General features: G+C 39.5%; 1 protein-coding gene across 6 annotated transcripts in view; it reads left to right on the top strand.

Moving 5' to 3' along the window:
• The window catches only part of CC2D2A (coiled-coil and C2 domain containing 2A), a 136036-nt gene that overhangs the window by 53450 nt on the left and 64705 nt on the right, over positions 1-17881 (top strand). For all 6 annotated transcript variants that reach the window (XM_073012501.1, XM_038008690.2, XM_038008691.2 and 3 more), the window contains 4 exons: positions 8468-8677; positions 9630-9736; positions 13696-13836; positions 17435-17591. In XM_073012501.1, the coding sequence (XP_072868602.1) occupies positions 8468-8677; positions 9630-9736; positions 13696-13836; positions 17435-17591 (615 nt within the window). The remainder of the gene's footprint in view (positions 1-8467; positions 8678-9629; positions 9737-13695; positions 13837-17434; positions 17592-17881) is intronic.

Here is a 17881-nt window from a genome sequence, read left to right as displayed (position 1 = left end):
CCCTGCAGCAAACTTCTGCCTGGCCATCCAGGCATTTCCATACATCATCTGAAATCTAGGCAGAGGTTCTCAAACCTCAGTTTTTGACTTCTGTGTACTCGCAGGCTCAACACCATGTGGAAGCTGCCAAGGCTTGGGCTTGCACCCTCCAAAGCCATGGCCTGAGTTGTACCTTGGCTCCTTTTACTCATGACTGGAACAGCTGGGACACCGGGCATCAAGTCCCCAGACTGCACACAGAATGGGGACCCTGGGCCTGATCTAAGAAAACATTTTTTTCTTCCTAGGCCTTCAGGCCTGTGATGGGAGGGGATGCTGTGAAGACCTCTGACATGCGCCAGACACATTTTCCCCATTGTCTTGGTGATTAACATTCAGCTCCATATTACTTATGCAAATTTCTATAGCTTGTTTGAATTTCTCCTCAGAAAATGGGATTTTCTTTTCTATTACATTGTCAGGCTGCAAATTTTCTGAGCTTTTATACTCTGCGTCCCTTATAAAATTGAATGCCTTTAACAGCACCCAAGTCACCTCTTGAATGCTTTGCTGCTTAGAAATGTCTTCTGCCAGATATCCTAAATCATCTCTCTCAAGTTCAAAGTTCCACAAATCTCTAGGGCAGAGGCAAAGTGACACCAGTCTCTTTGCTAAAATATAACAAGTCACCTTTGCTCCAGTTCCCAACAAGTTCCTCATCTCCATGTCATACCACCTCAGCCTGGATTTCATTGTCCATATCATTATCAGCATTTTTGTCAAAGTCAATCAACAAGTCTCTAGGGAGTTCCAAACTTTCCTGCATTTTCCCATCTTCTTCTGACCCCTCCAAACTGTTCCAGCCTCTGTTACCAATTCCAAAGTTGCTTCCACATTTTTGGGTATATTTTCAGTAGTACCCCACTTCTTGTACCAATTTATTGTATTAGTCCATTTTCATGCTGGTGATAAAGACATACCCGAGCCTGGAGAATTTGCAAAAGGAAGGGGTTCAATGGACTTACAGTTCCACATGGCTGGGGAGGCCTCAAAATCATGGTGGAAGACAAGGAGGAGCAAGTCACATCTTACACGGATGGCAGCAGGCAAAGAGAAAGCTTGTGCAGGGAAACTCCCATTTTTAGAACAATCAGATCTCATAAGACTCATTCACCATCACAAGAACAGCACAGGAAAGACCCACCCCCATAATTCAATCAACTCCCACCTGGTTCCTCTCATGATATGAGGGAATTGTGGGAGTTACAATGCAAGATGAGTTTTGGGTGGGGACACAGCCAAACCATATCACTGGGACTGCCTCCTTCAGAAACCTGTGTAATTTTAAATTTGTAACATTCAGCACTGATCACGTGAAACAGAATGGGGTGGGTATAACAATCATCATTTTTGTCTATAAAGAGGAATGATGAACAGAGAAAACATAAGCCCAGACAGAGACTGAGTACAGTCCTGCTATCCTACTAACTAATTAGCTTGCAGCTTTGGGCAAGTTCCTTTGCCTCTCTGGATATTTTTCCTTAACTGAAAAATAGGAATAATAATAATTTTCTCTCCCTCGTGGGGTCATCATGAGTACTGAGATGATATATGAGTATGACCTTTTTAAAAATTATAAATTTCTCTAGAATATTATTACAGACAAGTATCAGTGGATGGCTGCTTTGTACAGAAATGTGATCCTGGAAGCAGATTTATAAAACAAGGGTAAAGATAAGTTCCAGTCCATGAGGAATTTATCATCTATTTGGTTACATGACAAAAATACATGATATAATTAGTGATCAAAACAATATCAACTTACGCATTTATTGAATAATCCATCAGTCTGTATCATCATCCACCCATCCATTCCATTAAACACAGATATGATGAACACTGAATTATGGGTTAAAGTTAGAAAACAGAAGAGTAATTAATATGGAGGGTAGGGCATGAGGGATCCAATGGATCTCATCTGTCTCCTTTTGAAATTCTAAACCAACTTGGAAATACACTGGAGTCAGAGAGGGATCAAGATATCCCTCACACTAAGGGTAAAACCAGATGGCAGAATGCCACTTGAACTGGAGACCAGATGGTTTCCTGTTCCATTTCTCACAAATTTTGTTCCCCATCTAGACACAAGCTGAGCGGCTCTGGTGCATTTACCAGGTGGAGTGCCAACCAGACTATGCAGGCCAGTGAACAACCTCTCCTTGGAGACAGCTAAGACAGGACAGCCAGGGGCCACTGCTTAGCTTTGCAGGTAACCTGGACTAAGGATCTTGGGTTCCAGCTGACTCTCCAGTCAGACATGTCCTTCCTTCTCTCTTGGGAAGCAGCCAGTAGGGCTGGAAGGGTGGGTAGAGAAGGACAGAGGGTTTCCTTTCCATACTTTTGAGAAGCAAAATCTTCCTATCATACGAGCAGAAATAGGAAAGTCAAGAAAGAAGAGTTCTACTGAAAGGGGCTTGTCATAAAGCATCACAGAGCAAAGGAAGTTAGAGAAGGAAGAAGTCCAAAGGGGCTGACATCTTCCAAGGGCATTTATTGGAGGGCTATGCTTTGAACACAACAAAACATGAAGAATGTCTTAGACTGCACATGAAAGAAGCAAAGGGGATTAACTTAAATGGAGGAGATATTATATCTGTTATTCCATAAGAGGTCACCTAGTAAGTTTATTGTTGAGTTGTATACCTCAGTCTTTTTTAAAAATGTAATTATGTAACCTTCCAATTATTCAAAACACAGTGCTTTTCTTTCACAATTAACATTTTTACCATTTTATTTATTTACTTTAACCTTTTCCTTCATTTATTCAGACTGTCTCTTGCCAAAAATAGTTTTTCCATTATTCCATGAAATAGGCTTGCCTTTAAGAAAAAAAAAATTAAATGCCTACAGCCTCTATTTTCAGTCTTACTTCCAAACAGACCTTCCACCTAGGAGTTTCCGGCATGATGCAAGAGCAAAGAAATAGGTCGGCAGGGAAAGATTGTTTTGCTCTTGTACTGTTAATCCATTTTCTTTCTCCCTCTCTGGCTATGCTGAAAGTGACTTAGGGACAAGAACTGGGTTATAGTCTTCTTCTTAACTTGTACTTAGCAGTGTGCCTAGCACATAGAAATACCTCAATAAAAGTGCAAATTGAATGTCATTAAAATGACTTTGCTGCGTGTATTAAAAGAAATTCCTTTTTTCTATGCCTCTCTCTGATTCAGCTGTCTCTCCTGCAAAATACTAGCTTTTCTTAGGTTCTGGTTTAGTCCTGGCATCCACATAATGGAAAACCAAGTCAGAGTGCCAAATCAAAAGTTGGCAATTATAGCTAGGAGCAAGGGCTCACACTTGTAATCCCAAAGCTTTGTGAGGCTAACATGGGAGGATTGCTTGAGGCCACGAATTTGAGAACAGCCTGGACAACATAGTGAGACCCCTACCTCTACAAAAAATAAAAAGGTGGCCAGACGTGGTGGCACAGGCCTGTGGTCCCAGCTACTCAAGACACTGAAGCAGGAGGATCACTTGAGCCCAGGAGTGCAAGGTTGTAGTGAGCTATTATCACACCACTGCACTCCAGCTTGGTTGACAGAGCGAGAACTTGTCTCTAAAAAATACATGCATACATACATACATAGAAGGAAAAATGTTAAGAAAATAAAAGTTGGCATTTCCTTGGGCCCTTAACAGAGCCTTGATGAATTTACGCCTCAGAGCGCTTGGGTCTGATGCTAACTTCACCCAGCAGGATCAACCAGCACTGATCACCTGTTTGAGTCAAGCCCAGTTGTTCTTTGGTTAGTAATACTACGCTATTGACTCAAATGATGGATTGTGCACCCTCCCATTAGAGAATTTAAGAGTTTTATTTAGAAGGGAGTTGGTATTCAGCCCTGCTTTTTTGAACTTTTCTTTTAATTACAGAGGGGGAAAAAAGTAGTTTTTAAAAGTGAAATATTCTGTTCCTAATATTGTCTCAATATTAGGATGTTCTTAAATTGAGATGAGATAATTAAAGATAGAAAAATGCAAAAAGGAATTAGCTGACATGCAAAGAAAAACTGTTAAACATCAAATAAGAAAGAATACAATTTAACACATCTTAAGAAGTAATTAGTGCAAAAGTAAAAAATTTAAATGCTAGATAGGACATTGCAGGTAAAACATAAACAATATAAAATACAGTTTGCCTAATCACGATAGCAAAGTAGGGTTAAAGTTGTTGAAAAGCAGGCCCAGCGCAGTGGCTCACACCTGTAATCCCAGAACTTTGGGAGGTCGAGGTGGGCAGATCACCTGAGATCAGGAGTTCAAGACGAGCCTGGCCAACACGGTGAAACTCTGTCTGTACTAAAAAATACAAAAATTAGGCAGGGGTGGTGGGTGGGTGTAATCTCAGCTACTCAGAAGCCTGAGGCAGGAGATTGCTTGAACCTGGAAGGCAAAGGTTGCAGTGAGCAGAGAATATGCCTTTGCACTCCAGCCTGAGTGATAAAAGCAGAACTCCATCTCAGAAAAAACAAAAGTTGTTGAAAAGCAGTACAAACATCCCTCTTCTTTCTCTCCTTCCTTTGTCCTTCCTTCCTTCCTTCCCTTTTTATTACTTCCATCTTTAACTAAAAGTCTACTATATTCTTAGCTGTGCTAAATTCTGGGAATACAGAGGGAGCAACCTTAGCTTGGCTATAGAGAGACTTTGTGCCTTGGCTGGAAAGACAGAAATGGAAGCAAGTGTTAAAGCCCCTGCAACGTGTAGGAGCCCCCCTTTTTCAGAACTGCATACCCACTCGAGGACTGTGTCATGATTCCAAGCTCCTGCAGAGGTACCACTAGATAAAAGTGTCACTTTCCCATCATTAGTCTTACCAGTTTTTCACCAAAGCATTGTTAATCTCCTGCATTCTAAGCACTGCACTACACAGGACTCTCTTGGTTGCACATGACAGAAACTCACTGCAAACTAACTTAAGCAAAGAGGGAACTTAGTGGCTAAAAAAACTGGAAAGGATCTGGGAATAAATCATAAAATGAAGGAGGACCTTTAGGAAACAAGATCTCAGGGGCTAGGACCAGGGATTTGATGCCAGCAGGCCTCTCTTCCACCTCTCTTTTCTCTGGTTTGTCTTGAATACTGGTGGGCCTCATTCTCTGCAATTGCAGGCAGGACAGAAGTCTCTACATATTAGGGGATATGTCCTTTGATAGCCTAAGCTTAACAACTCCAGAAGGAAAGAATCGTATTTCTCCCCACGGTTCACATTATCAATACCAAAAAATAAAGTCTAGTCAGTGGCAAATGGATCATTATGCACTAACCTCATGTCCAAGAAACATGGCATGTTTCCAGAAGATGGGAAATGAGAAGGCTTCCCAGGGAAGACCAGAATAATAATTCTAGAATCTACTGCAGGCTCTGAGGTGGACCCAGACTTTGTTGCTATTATTTTTTCAGGGCAAATGTAGAAACTTGCATTTTAAACTTACCAATGATTATTAATTTTCCGTACATTTTTGTTGTTGTTGTTTTGAGACAGAGCCTCACTCTGTTGCCCAGGCTGGAGTGCAGTGGCACAGTCTCGGCTCACTGCAACCTCTGCCTCCTGGGTTCAAGCAATTCTCTGCCTCAGTCTCCTGAGTAGCTGGGATTACAGGCATCCGCCACCACATCCGGCTAACTTTCGTATTTTTAGTAGAGACGGGGTTTCACCATCTTGGCCAGGCTGGTCTTGAACTCCTGACCTTGTGAACCACCTGCCTTGGCCTCCCAAAGGGCTGAGATTACAGGCGTGAGCCACTGCACCCGGTCTTCTGTACAATTTTTAATTTTTTTTCTCCTTTGGTATGCAACTCTGCACATCCTGAGAATATCAATAGATAATCCATACTCATCAACTCTTAGAGTTTCGGTTTTCAGTTGAAGACTAAAACATCAAATGAATTTTAAAGTTAAAATATATTCTAAATATTATCCCTCCTTGGGAGTAATTGTTGCTACTATGTTTATGATAGTTGTCAATAAATAAGAAAGGAAAACAGATGCAACAAAAAAAAAGGACAAGGAACTAGGTGTCTTTCTCCCTAATAGGAAGAGAGTTGGGGTCTTTTGATCCGGTTAGCCCAATGACTACAAAGTGTCCTGAAATACCATTATACTTGGTTGAGCTGAGCCTAAGGCAGAGACCACTAGCAGGTTTTGGAACTTAGGCTAATGCAGATTTGTGGCAGGTGGTGCAAAGTACAGGTGACTTAAGTTACATTACAAGTAAATAGAACCACTCTACCCATGTTATTTACTCATACCAAGAAGTGTATGAGAGCCACACCCTGAGTGATCCCATAGCTCTGGAACCCCATAGGTAAGAGGCAAGGCAAGGCAAGAACGAGCAGCTGCAAAGCAATTAGAGAGGAATTTTCCATTATGTCTGTGGTTTGAAGTCTAGTTGTACATATATTTGTGAGGTGGAAATTTTTAATTAATCCAAGTAATCTGGATTATAAAAGGGTGGTCACATGGAGATTAAAAACTTCTAATATTAATGCAGTTTATAACTGAATACTTTTACCTGAATGAAAGAAAAAAAAAAAAGTGGCCCTCCATTGTTGCAAACTGAAGTGTAGGTATATTAATGACCAGATCTGATCTCTTAAAGGCCACCCAGGGCTTTCATAAGATGCAAAAGACCAGTGGAAGATGATCCATGTCCCAGTGGTTTTTCCTCCTATAAATCCAAGTGAAGATTCTTGAAAGAAATTGTTGCTACTGCGTTCATAATAGTTCTCAATATATAAGAAAGGGAACAGATACAACAAAGAGACAAGGAACTAGAGGTCTTTCTCTCTAATAGTATGGAGTTGTGGTCTTTTGAGCAGTCTAGCCCAGTGGCTGCAACGAGTCCTGGAAGCTGTTTTACTTGGTTGGGCTAAGCAAAAAGCAGAGACCACCAGCAATTATTGTAATGTGGGCTAATGCAGATTTGGGAAATACAGTATATTCCAGAAAGTACTGCCATATAGTTAATTCATCCTGATTTGAGCCTAAAATATTGGTAAACACATTCCAGTTTTACAAGGGCCTTTTTAAAATAAAACAATCTGTTCAAATCTTATAATCATAAGATTTTAATGCTGGAATTCCCTCTTCTGGGCTGGGCTTCCCTACCTCCCTCTACACATCCCAGACTTCATGCTTTTAGATCCTAGGGCTGTTTTCCCTTCTAAATTGATTGCTGCTTAAAGACAGGCTCTACCACACTGTACACATCCATTAATCTTTGTTGAGTAAATGAGATGATGCATGTGAAATGTCTGATAGGATACCTAGTGATCTACAAAATGCTAATTTAATCTTTTTCCTTAGCCTCCTATTTCTACATATGAAAAATTAGAGGCCCAGAGATGTATAGTGACTTGCCCGAGGTCTCAGAGCAAGTTCAAGGTAGAGCCAGGCCTAGAATCCAAGGTTCATAGCCCAGATCTAGCATCTTTACATAATACCATGCAAAATAATTAAATGAAGAGTTGCTGAACATGTTACCCATAATTTAGGGAAGATAAAAGCTTCCATTCTGATCAGAATTTTTACAATTTTCCTTTAAGCTCATGATTTGTAAATAATTTGCTTATGCCACATTATCATTTTCTAGACAAATAGCTCATCTCTGCAAAAAGGAAGGATCAAGTGATGTCTCAACCACCGTATCCTTACTGTAGTCGGTCTTTATAATGAGAAAAAATAAAGGCACAAAATCCAAGATGTCTCCTCTCCACCCTTGAGTTCCCACCCACAGTAGCTGTAGTAATCAAAGTAAATATCTTGAAGATTTTATGGAAGAAAAGCAAAGAGATGTATCTGATACATTATATAGCAAACGATCCAAGAAATTCCTGTTGGATACTTCTGTTTTGTTTTCTACACGCTTGGCTCAGCTGCACAGCCCCCACTCTTATTTTGCAAACCAATATCTCTCCTCCCCATGAAGACTGAGTGCCAGCATGATGCTCAGTTAGGTAAATGTCTCTTGCTGCTGTCTACAAAATGAAGCCTTCTCCACATGTTTTAAAATGTAAATACATGGGGTATGTCCGGGATCCAAATAATGATCGATTTGAACTAGAATCTACGCTCCTCCCATTCAAAGAATTTCAAGGTCACCAGCTACAAAACCCAAGATTCCAAGAAACAAGATAGTCTGCATAAAAAGGATTAGAACTACGACTTGGGCGAGTAATAAAACCTAAAAGACTTAGGAAAGCAAGATTGAAATGGTTTCTTTTCTAACTCCCAGTCTTTCATTTTACTGTTCAACTATTCAAAAAAGAACTGGCATCTAAAACCTGGAAATAGGTAATCAAGCATTTTTCACCTGACCAGTCCAGTATAGAAGGTATTTTGCATCTAACTGTTTTCCCATTGTGGATTAGAGAATCATTATCTAGTAAGTGCTTTAACTGTGTTCTGTCTACACTCTGCTCTCCTTGGCAGGCAGTAAAGTATGTTCACAGTAGTCAGCATATGATCAGATCTGGAGACCATCCTGGAAATTTCCAACTGGACATTGATATTTCGGGGTTAATCTTCACTCATCATCCCTGTTTTAGCCGAGAGCATGTTTTGGCAGCCAAGTTGGCCCAGTTATATGACCAGTACCTTGCAAGACACCAGAGAAACAAGGCAAAATTTCTTACTGATAAGGTACATGTGATTTCTTCCATAATGATTGTCAATGGAGTTGGTTCTTCCAATGAGCCCAAACAATGAAAATTTCTAACAGCAAAATGTTCATGCCCCTCTTTCACATGTTTCCTCTGTCTAGGATGTGTGAGGCATTATCCAGCTAGAGACAAACGGACAGAGTTGGTATACATGTAATGTGTACAAATTTATTGGCACACACTTGCCCTAAACAGAAGGCTTTCTGTAAACACTACAGCACCCACAAGAAGTGGGTGTTAGGTGGAAGATATGTGGTTATTACTTGCTTACGTGAGCTCAGAACTTGAAACCATTGGTGGCTTGAGAATATCTATCGTTAGAAACATTCTCATCTTTATATTTATTATCCCATAATGTGGCACTTAAACACAAGTCAGTTGTTTCAACTGATGGTTAAAGGAATGGCTATGAATTTGGATTTATTCCCAGTGTGACACTATCCCATGGGATTTTTGTGGGTAATTTTGACTATAGGCAATTTTAGTCTCATGCCCTGACTTTAAAACCTTACTGCCCAAAGAAGAGATAACTTCACAATATCTCGTTTTATGAGTCTGTAATTTTATAGTTTATTTGTATCACAAGAATATCACCATATGTCCTGGACCCAGGCAAACCCACTGTTAGCTGTGGAAGAAAACTTGGTTCTAAGATACACACATAAAAATAATATTTTCATGAGCAGCTTGATTATCTGGGCTATGGAACAAGGATGGACATACACTATTCTTTACTAATCCAGTTTCTTCAAGAACAGATGAAACAGTTCTCCATCATAATTCATTTATGTGAAAGTCTGGAGACAGCTGGATGCTTGAACATCCATTCACAGACTGCTGGCACCATTTTGCCCAGGATAAGTGGGTGGGTCCACTTGCACTGCAGTAGGGAATAGAGTGTAACTCAAAACTTGTATCCATATCTTTTTAAGCTCCAAGCTCTAAGAAATGCTGTTCAGACTGGCATTGATCCAGAAAAACCTCATCCGTCTCTTGATACCATCCAAAAAACCATCAATGAGTATAAATCTGAAATTCGGTGAGTAAAGTTTGTTAAGTGTAACTACTTTTTTCCCCTGTTAGATGTGCACTTGTTAGAGTTTATTTTTCTGGGTACTTTTTCTGAATGCAATGAATACATGTGAAATTATGCCAAATAAAACAATGAAATACATCTATCATATTAACACAGTATTTGAAGTCCAGTAATGTGAATGAGGATGAGGGAAATGGTCACTCTGCAGGTGTAAGGGAAAACTGCTACAGCTACCACTTTAGAGAGCAGCTTGGCCCTAACTCCTAAAGTGTTGAAGAGGCTCATCAGTTTGGACCCAGCAATTCTGATTCAGATACAAGATGTTCTTTAAGGAGCTATGTGTGCATATGTACATGGGGACATGTGCAAAGATATGCACAGCATCACTCAAAAGTAAGACAGCCTGGGCACGGTGGCTCATGCCTGTAATCCCAGCACTTTGGGAGGCCAAAGTGAGAGGACAGTTTGAAGCCAGTAGTTTGAGACTAGCCTGTACAAAAAAATTTTAAATATTTGCTGAGTATAGTAGTACATGCATGTAGTCCCAACTACTCGAAGGCTGAGGAAGGAGGATCACTTGAGCCCAAGAGTTTGAGGCTGCAGTGAGCTAGGATGGCACCACTGCACTCTAGCCTGGGTGACAGAGTGAGATCTTGACCAAAAAAAAAAAAAAAAAGAAGCCACTAGAAATAACCCAGTAGTAGAGTAAACCCATCTTGGTATAGGCTTACAGTGGATTTCTGTACCACAGCTAAAATGACTGAATCAGATCTGCAGGTATCAACAAGAATCATATGCAACTTGCTTCTTTATATACAACGCATCTTAGACATTTTCCTGTCACAGTGCATGTAGATTTACATCATGGTTTAAAGCCTGGCATTATGTAGATTTATTGTAGTTTGTATAATTCTCAACTGATATGTATTTGCATTTCTATTGTTTTTTATTATTTAAATTCTACTGTAATTAAAATTCCTAAATATTATATTTGTATGAGTACTTCCACAGAACAAATCCTTAGAACAGGAAATAATAAATGAAGGCATTTCAATGTATACTTTTCTTTTTACAGTCTAGCTAGGAGTTGGAAATTCTTCCAGCAAAGTAGAAATTAGTGAAGTTTGTAACCTATAATTGCAAAAGTATGGAGTATATTTTTAAATAAAAATTATTTTTTATATTAAAAGGAAAACATATTGCAATCTCCTTGTGAGAATAATTTTTGTTTTGGCATACATTAAGAAAAAAGTGACAAAAAGCTATTCTGAAAGCAAATGTGATTTTACATGGAACTGTATTTATTAGTCACTATTTGAAAAACACCAGAACTGTGTGAGAGATCTAGAGACAATACCCAGCGGAGTCATGGACAGCAGACCCATTACAATAATTCTGTGCCCCTGGAGATGAAAGCCTTTGAGATTTAGCATTTCTGACCCAGTAAAAGAGATTTCCATCCTTTGCTGACTTTTCACTAGGTGGTAAAACAATTTCTAAGCAGATGATCTATTGCTGGATGTTTCATCACATGGATCCATTTCCTCAAGCCCCCTGGGATCTGATCAGCCACCCGCAGAACTCCCCACCTCAAGCATCTGCTGAGCCCTCCACTGGTTGCAGTTAACCCGGGCCAGCACCATAAAGCATTTTCCATTTTATTTTCCATAGCGGCATCATGACTACATTCCTTGTCCTCCGAATGGGAACCAGGATATAGAAGGAAGAAAACATGAATGGTCATGCAACATAGGAACATTTTACTTAACCTCTCTGTAGGGTCTTTGCCCTCAGATTTGCTCAGTCTTGAACACATAAAAATTCTATGACCCCAAGTCCCCATCCAGCTACCATTTTATCTCTATATTTCCTTTCATGGCCAAACACCAGGTAAACATTTGCTATTCATACTATCTCCACTCTCTCCCATTTCCAACCTATCCTGTCTCATTCCTGTGCCCACCTTTCCTCTGAAGCAAATCTTGCCACAGCCCCTGGGGACCTCCACCTGGGAAAGTGGAATGGAACCACTCGGCCTGCTCAGTGCTTGAACGCAGACACCATCCCCACACATTGCCTGTCAGGACATCCTGCATCTCCATACACCACCCTCTACTGGGTGTCCTCGTCCCTCTCCAGCCATTTGTCCTTCTCATCATTCTTTGACCATCATTCTCCTCTGTCCAGCTTATACATGTTCTGAGTCTCAAGTGTTATTGTTGTTTTCTTTTTAACCCTGTTTAAAATTGCATTTTCTCCTGAAATGAACCCACTTTTTGGCTTTAAACATCATCCAGATGCCAGTGGCTCCCAAAGTTTCATCTCTGAGCAGGAGTCCACTGCACGGTCTAGACCCAATCTGCATCAGGTTTCAGAAAACTGTTGCCGACTCCCTAATCAAAATTGCCTTTCCCTCTTTCTCCCCAGCTCTGGTCACAAATTTTAATTAAATATTATTTTGTAATTTTCTGCTTCTTTAGTTCGTATGCAAATTTTTCTTGCTAAGAGCTCCTTTTAGCATTTCTGGGAAACTATTATTTTTAGGTACTAAAAAAGAAAGTAGAAAATATATCAGAAAGCCTGAAGGTGTCATGTAACTAGTAAAATAATTTTATATTGTGGTTTTTAAAACTGAAGCAGGGGTGATAACAGCTAAAGGCATAGGAGACGAACTGATCACCTGATGGTGACAGATAACATTTGTGGGCCTCTTGCTTGGTATCAGGCAAGGTTCTAAGCACATTATGCGGATTATCTCATTAACTCCTCCCAACAACCCAGTGCGGTCAACTCCTACCATACCCATTTTACAGATGTGAGCCGGCAAAGGGAAGTAGCTCATCCAATCCAGCTAGTAAATAGTAGAGCTGAGATTCAAACCAGGGTAGTCTGGTTGCAACAACTGCACCCTTAACCACAATGTTTTACTGCTCCTCAAAGAGAATGTTTCTTATTCTAGTTTGTTGCTTTTTTGCTTTTCTAAGGGCTTCCCAGAGTCCCAGATCTTGACTACCCAACCACTATCATTTTCTGCCATCTTCTTTTTCTACAGCTACCAGTTGATCTTAGAAACCTAGACCCCCTTATTTCTCTGTACCACTAAGTCATCACACGTACAACCTCCAGACTTAGGCCTGCCTTCTGGAGGTCATGAGGTGCTAATTTGTGAAATGCTACATCCTTGGTTTCTCATGATACTTTCTTAGACAAACCTCACACTGATATCATTTATGTATGTGTCCGTCCCCTGAGCTAAACTATAAACTCCCTGAGGACAGAGATATCTTCTGTCTCTTAGACACTTCTAAATTCCCTGGAATGACTCATGGCACTTGTTCAAAAATTTAATAATTGTCTCATTATGCAATAAAATGCATTTGGGATCTAAATATGGCTATCATTTATAAAGAGAACTTAAAGTAAGGTATTAAATAAAATAAAGAGGAAAGAATTTTCCAATGATGCCTCTTCAGATCAAACCAAAAATATTGGTAATCTAGTGAATACTGAAAATCTCCAAGGCATGCAATAACAATACTTCATCTCCTCAGTGTGGAACTTGTGATTTGTGTTAACACAGAAAGACTTTAAATGTATTTGTTGCTAAGTAGGACAGCAGTGTACTTTGCTATGTTTATAATAATTTAGTCCATGAGAACTGCCTTTATTTTCTTACCTTCAAAGGTGACTATTTGTTGAAGGATGCATAGTTTTAATACGAATTTTTTAAGTACTTAATTAAAGTCAGATCTGCCTAAAGAGAACAAAATCAAGTAAACCTCTCAAAACAGGTTGACATCCTATTGTCTTTACATTTGCATTTGTATTTAGTTTTCTGTACTTGTTTCAAAATATGGTAGCTATCAAATTGAATATACAATTACTGTAGCATTATTAATTTCTTTTGCAAACAAACACACCTAACTTTTTAATATATACTCATGTGTTATTATATGTTGCAGACAAACGAGAAAATTCCGTGATGCTGAACAAGAAAAAGATCGAACACTGCTTAAGACCATCATAAAAGTTTGGAGAGAGATGAAATCCCTTCGAGAGTTCCAGAGATTTACAAATACTCCCTTGAAACTTGTTTTGAGAAAGTAGGCTTTTTTGAAAAATTATTTTATTGGGATATATCACACATCAAGAAAAATGTATAAAACTTGGATACAGTTTTAAAAGTAATTACAGATAAATATGCATATAACCACTTCCCAGGTTAAGAAATAGAACATTTCATATCTGAGCAGCCCCTCCCAAATAGCATCCTCCTCAATCCCCAAAATAACAACTACCTGGACTTTTGTGATCATTGTTTTCTTGTCTTTATAGTTTTGCCAACTATGTGCAATCCCTAAGAATATATAGTTTAATATTGCCTGTATTTGACTTCTACATACCTGAAAGTATGTTGTGTGTATTCTTTAGTGAATACATACATGTTTCTTTTCTTCAGTACTGTGTTTGTGAGATTCATCTACTTGACAGCACATGGCTGTAGTTAGATTTCTTTGCTTTATAATACTTCGTTATACAAATATAGCCAAACTTGTCCATTTCCGTTGATGAGCATTTGAGTTTATTCCATTTTTCAACTGTTACAGAAACCACTTCTGTAGGCATTTTTGTACTTGTCTTTTAGGGTACATGTGCCCAAGATTTCATTTCAACTTTACATTGCTGATTCCAAACATATTCCAGAAGTTATGCTGATTCATGCCTTCACGGGGGTTCTCGTAGGTCCATATCACCCATATCATGCCGATTACTTGGTGGTGGTAATTAACATTTTGCCGACCTGCTGACATGTTTTAATTTATATTTTCCTGACTACTCATGAAGGTGAGCATTTTTTTGTACATGCACTGACTATCTGGATTTCCACTTTTGTGAGGTGTCTGTTCAAGGCTTTGGTCACTTTTTGGACTGGATTATTTATCTTGTTTTTTTTTTTTTTTGGTAATTTGGAGGCATTCTGCATATAACATGGGAATTTGTTAGTAGTGTGTATTGCAGATATCCTCTCCTACTTGTTAGTTGTCTTTTTACTCTCTTTTTGTTGCTTTTTGATGGATAGAAATTCTTAACTTTAAAAAGATAAAATACATTCGTTTTTTCTTTTACTGTTGGTGCTTTTTGTATGCTTCTTAAGAAATTCTTCCCCTGAGTCATGTAGATATTCTATGATATTGTCTCCTATAACCTTTATAGTTTTAGCTTTCACATTTCATCTTTAATTCATTTGGAATTGACCTTCATTTGTGGTGTGGAGAAAGTAAGCTTTCTGATAATATTTCTGCTACCTAATTCACTAGACTTTTATATATGCTTAAGAGTACAGTTTATCACAACACAACCATGTTCTATGTGTTAATGCAAGAGCATCTATGCTGCTGGTGTTGGTCCCTTTCTCATTGTTTCACCTGGATAAGTGTTGTGCCTATATACTGACACAAATAGTAACAAATTTGGGCAGTTATCTGACATATTGCTTTGAAAACAGCCATAGTACAGCCAAAGATAGCTGCAAATTGTGATTTTTCTTTGGCTGTAATTACAAAATCGAGAAAAAAAAAAAGGTGGTTTTCAGGACAAGTATAAGACTGTGTGATCTTTGAGACTAGAGACCCTGTTGTAATTGTATATCTGGTTTCTACCAGAGCACCTGCCGCTTAGTATCTGCTCAGTTAATGTTGGTTAACAATAGTAACAAATTTAGGCAGTTATCTGACATATTGCTTTGAAAACCGCCATATTTCAGCCAAAGATAGCTGCAAATTGTGATTTTTCTTTAGCTGTAATTATAAAATTGAAAAAAAAAGTTAGTTTTCAGGACAAGTATTTAAGACTGTGTGATCTTTGAGAGCAGGGGCCGTATTGTCATTGTATATCTAGTCCCTACCAGAGCACCTGCCACTTAGTATCTGCTCAGTTAATATTGGTTGACAAATTTGAATATGCTACCTCACAAAATAATGGCTGTCTCCTAGAAATTGCAGTGTTTGTGCTTTCGAATTCCATCTCCTAGGCTGAGCCTCCCACAGAAGCAGTACAGAAATCCTTGCCAGATTATTTTCTCTCTCCCTCCCTCCCATCATCCCTGCTGCTAACTCTCCCTCCATCCCTCCCCTCCTTCTTTTTGAGTTTATAGGGTAAACTAAATTACAGGCATTTTACTCATGAGGTTATAACACTCCTTCCCCTGATAAGTAGCTATCCTCCAAAACCCTTTTCTCACATTCTTGATTCATCTAGCCACCTTATGAGAAAGCATAGTTTTTCTCACACACACACACACACACACACACACACACACACACACACAAACTATTCAAGTTTATTCATGCTTTTGAATAGCAATGAGAAAACTGAATGGTTTTCTATATATCACAGATGGGACATAATTTTGAGGCCAAATTCCCCCTGATGTTTATAAATTTTGGGTACCACTGTGCATCCAAAGTGATTTATTTGGTAGTCATCCTAGAGAGCTGTAAGAGCTTGTGCCTTGGGGGACTGTAAACTGCTTAAACTCCAGGCAACATGTGTCCATAAGCAAATATTTGTCAGCTCTATGCACTTGTCTAGGTTTTTGTAAAATGGATTACAAAGGTTAACTGCTGTGGGGAAAATAGTGCAGTCAGTATTCGGCACCATCTCCAAAGTGCTGGGTGGGATAGATGCAGTCACCGCACATTTGCCGCCACCCACCAGGAGAGCCATGCTGTTCATCAACATGTTAAGGGCTCTGAAAAGATGACCAGCAAGGAACTTTTCACACATATTTAATCCAGCATTGATATGGACACGATATCTTTTCCTGGTGGGACATCTCACAGAACTAATGTCCTACAGAACACACTGTGGGAAACAGTGGTTTGAACTGGGCTGATCTCCTGGTGGAGTGTAAGCAAAATTATCAAAGAAAAACCCAAATCCTCCATCCAAAGTCAAAAAAGTGGTTTCACCATCATTCTCAGCAAACTGTCACAAGGAGAGAAAACCAAACACTACATGTTCTCACTCATAGGTGGGAACTGAACAATGAGAACACTTGGACACAGGGCGCGAAACATCACACACCGGGGCCTGTCGGCAGGTGAGGGGCTGAGGGAGGGATAGCATTAAGAGAAATACCTAATGTAAATGACGAGTTGATGGGTGCAGCAAACCAACATGGCACATGTATACCTATGTATCAAACCTGCACGTTGTGCACATGTACCCTAGAACTTAAAGTATAATTTTAAAAAATCAAAATTTTTTAAAAAGCGGTTTCAGGGACTCAGTAGCAACAAAATGAAGCAGTTCCTCAGAGACTTGAAGAAGTAATAAAATAACTAATGAAATTTCCACCACTATCAGTTGAGAACTTACAGGCCCCGTGTCAGCACACCACACAGATCATTTAACGCAGAGAGGCATGGCTGCTTAGTGTTCAGTGGGTTGGGCTCGTATTCAGCCCTTCCACTCACCAGCTGTGTGTTCTTGGGTAACTTACTTAACTTCTGTGAGCCTCTGTCACCTCATGTATAAGAGGTGGATAATAACAACATCTGCCTCACAGGATTGTGAGTTTACATGTGTGATATTTTTAGAAGAGTAACTGGCACATGGCAAGTCCAATGTAAGTATTTGCTGTTATTATTGCTCTCTTAATTTCCAGAAATAACCAAGGGACTACAAATTATTTTAAAGGGAAAAAGTTGACCAGAAAGCAGATGAAGAAGCATATGAAGCAGAAATTCAAGCTGAAATAAGTGAACTGTTGGAAGAGCATACGGAGGAGTACGCACAGAAGATGGAAGAGTACAGAACGTCGTTACACCAGTGGAAGGCCTGGAGGAAAGCGCAAGTGTGTAAACAAACACTCAGCCTGGAATAGGGCTGGCCAGGAAGGGTCTGGGAGGACAGCCTCCAGTACAGGAGTGGGGAAACCAGACTGGCAGACTAGGGTATCCTGTGGCTCCCTCTGTCTCTTCCCCTGTCCCCTGGCTAAGGGATAAAAGGATGAATGAATTGACTGGCTAATGCATTTGCTTAAAAAGCCACCCAGTTGATTGATACCAGAGCCAGCTATGTCCACAGAGAATGCTATAGTAGCACTCTGTGACTATTTAAGTAATAATGTAGTAATCACTAATG

This window comes from Chlorocebus sabaeus, chromosome 27 (genome assembly GCF_047675955.1).
Source record: "Chlorocebus sabaeus isolate Y175 chromosome 27, mChlSab1.0.hap1, whole genome shotgun sequence".
NCBI classification, from domain to species: domain Eukaryota; kingdom Metazoa; phylum Chordata; class Mammalia; order Primates; family Cercopithecidae; genus Chlorocebus; species Chlorocebus sabaeus.
The sequence above is the reverse complement of the archived record's forward strand: the minus strand, read 5'-3'. Positions and strand labels throughout refer to the sequence as shown.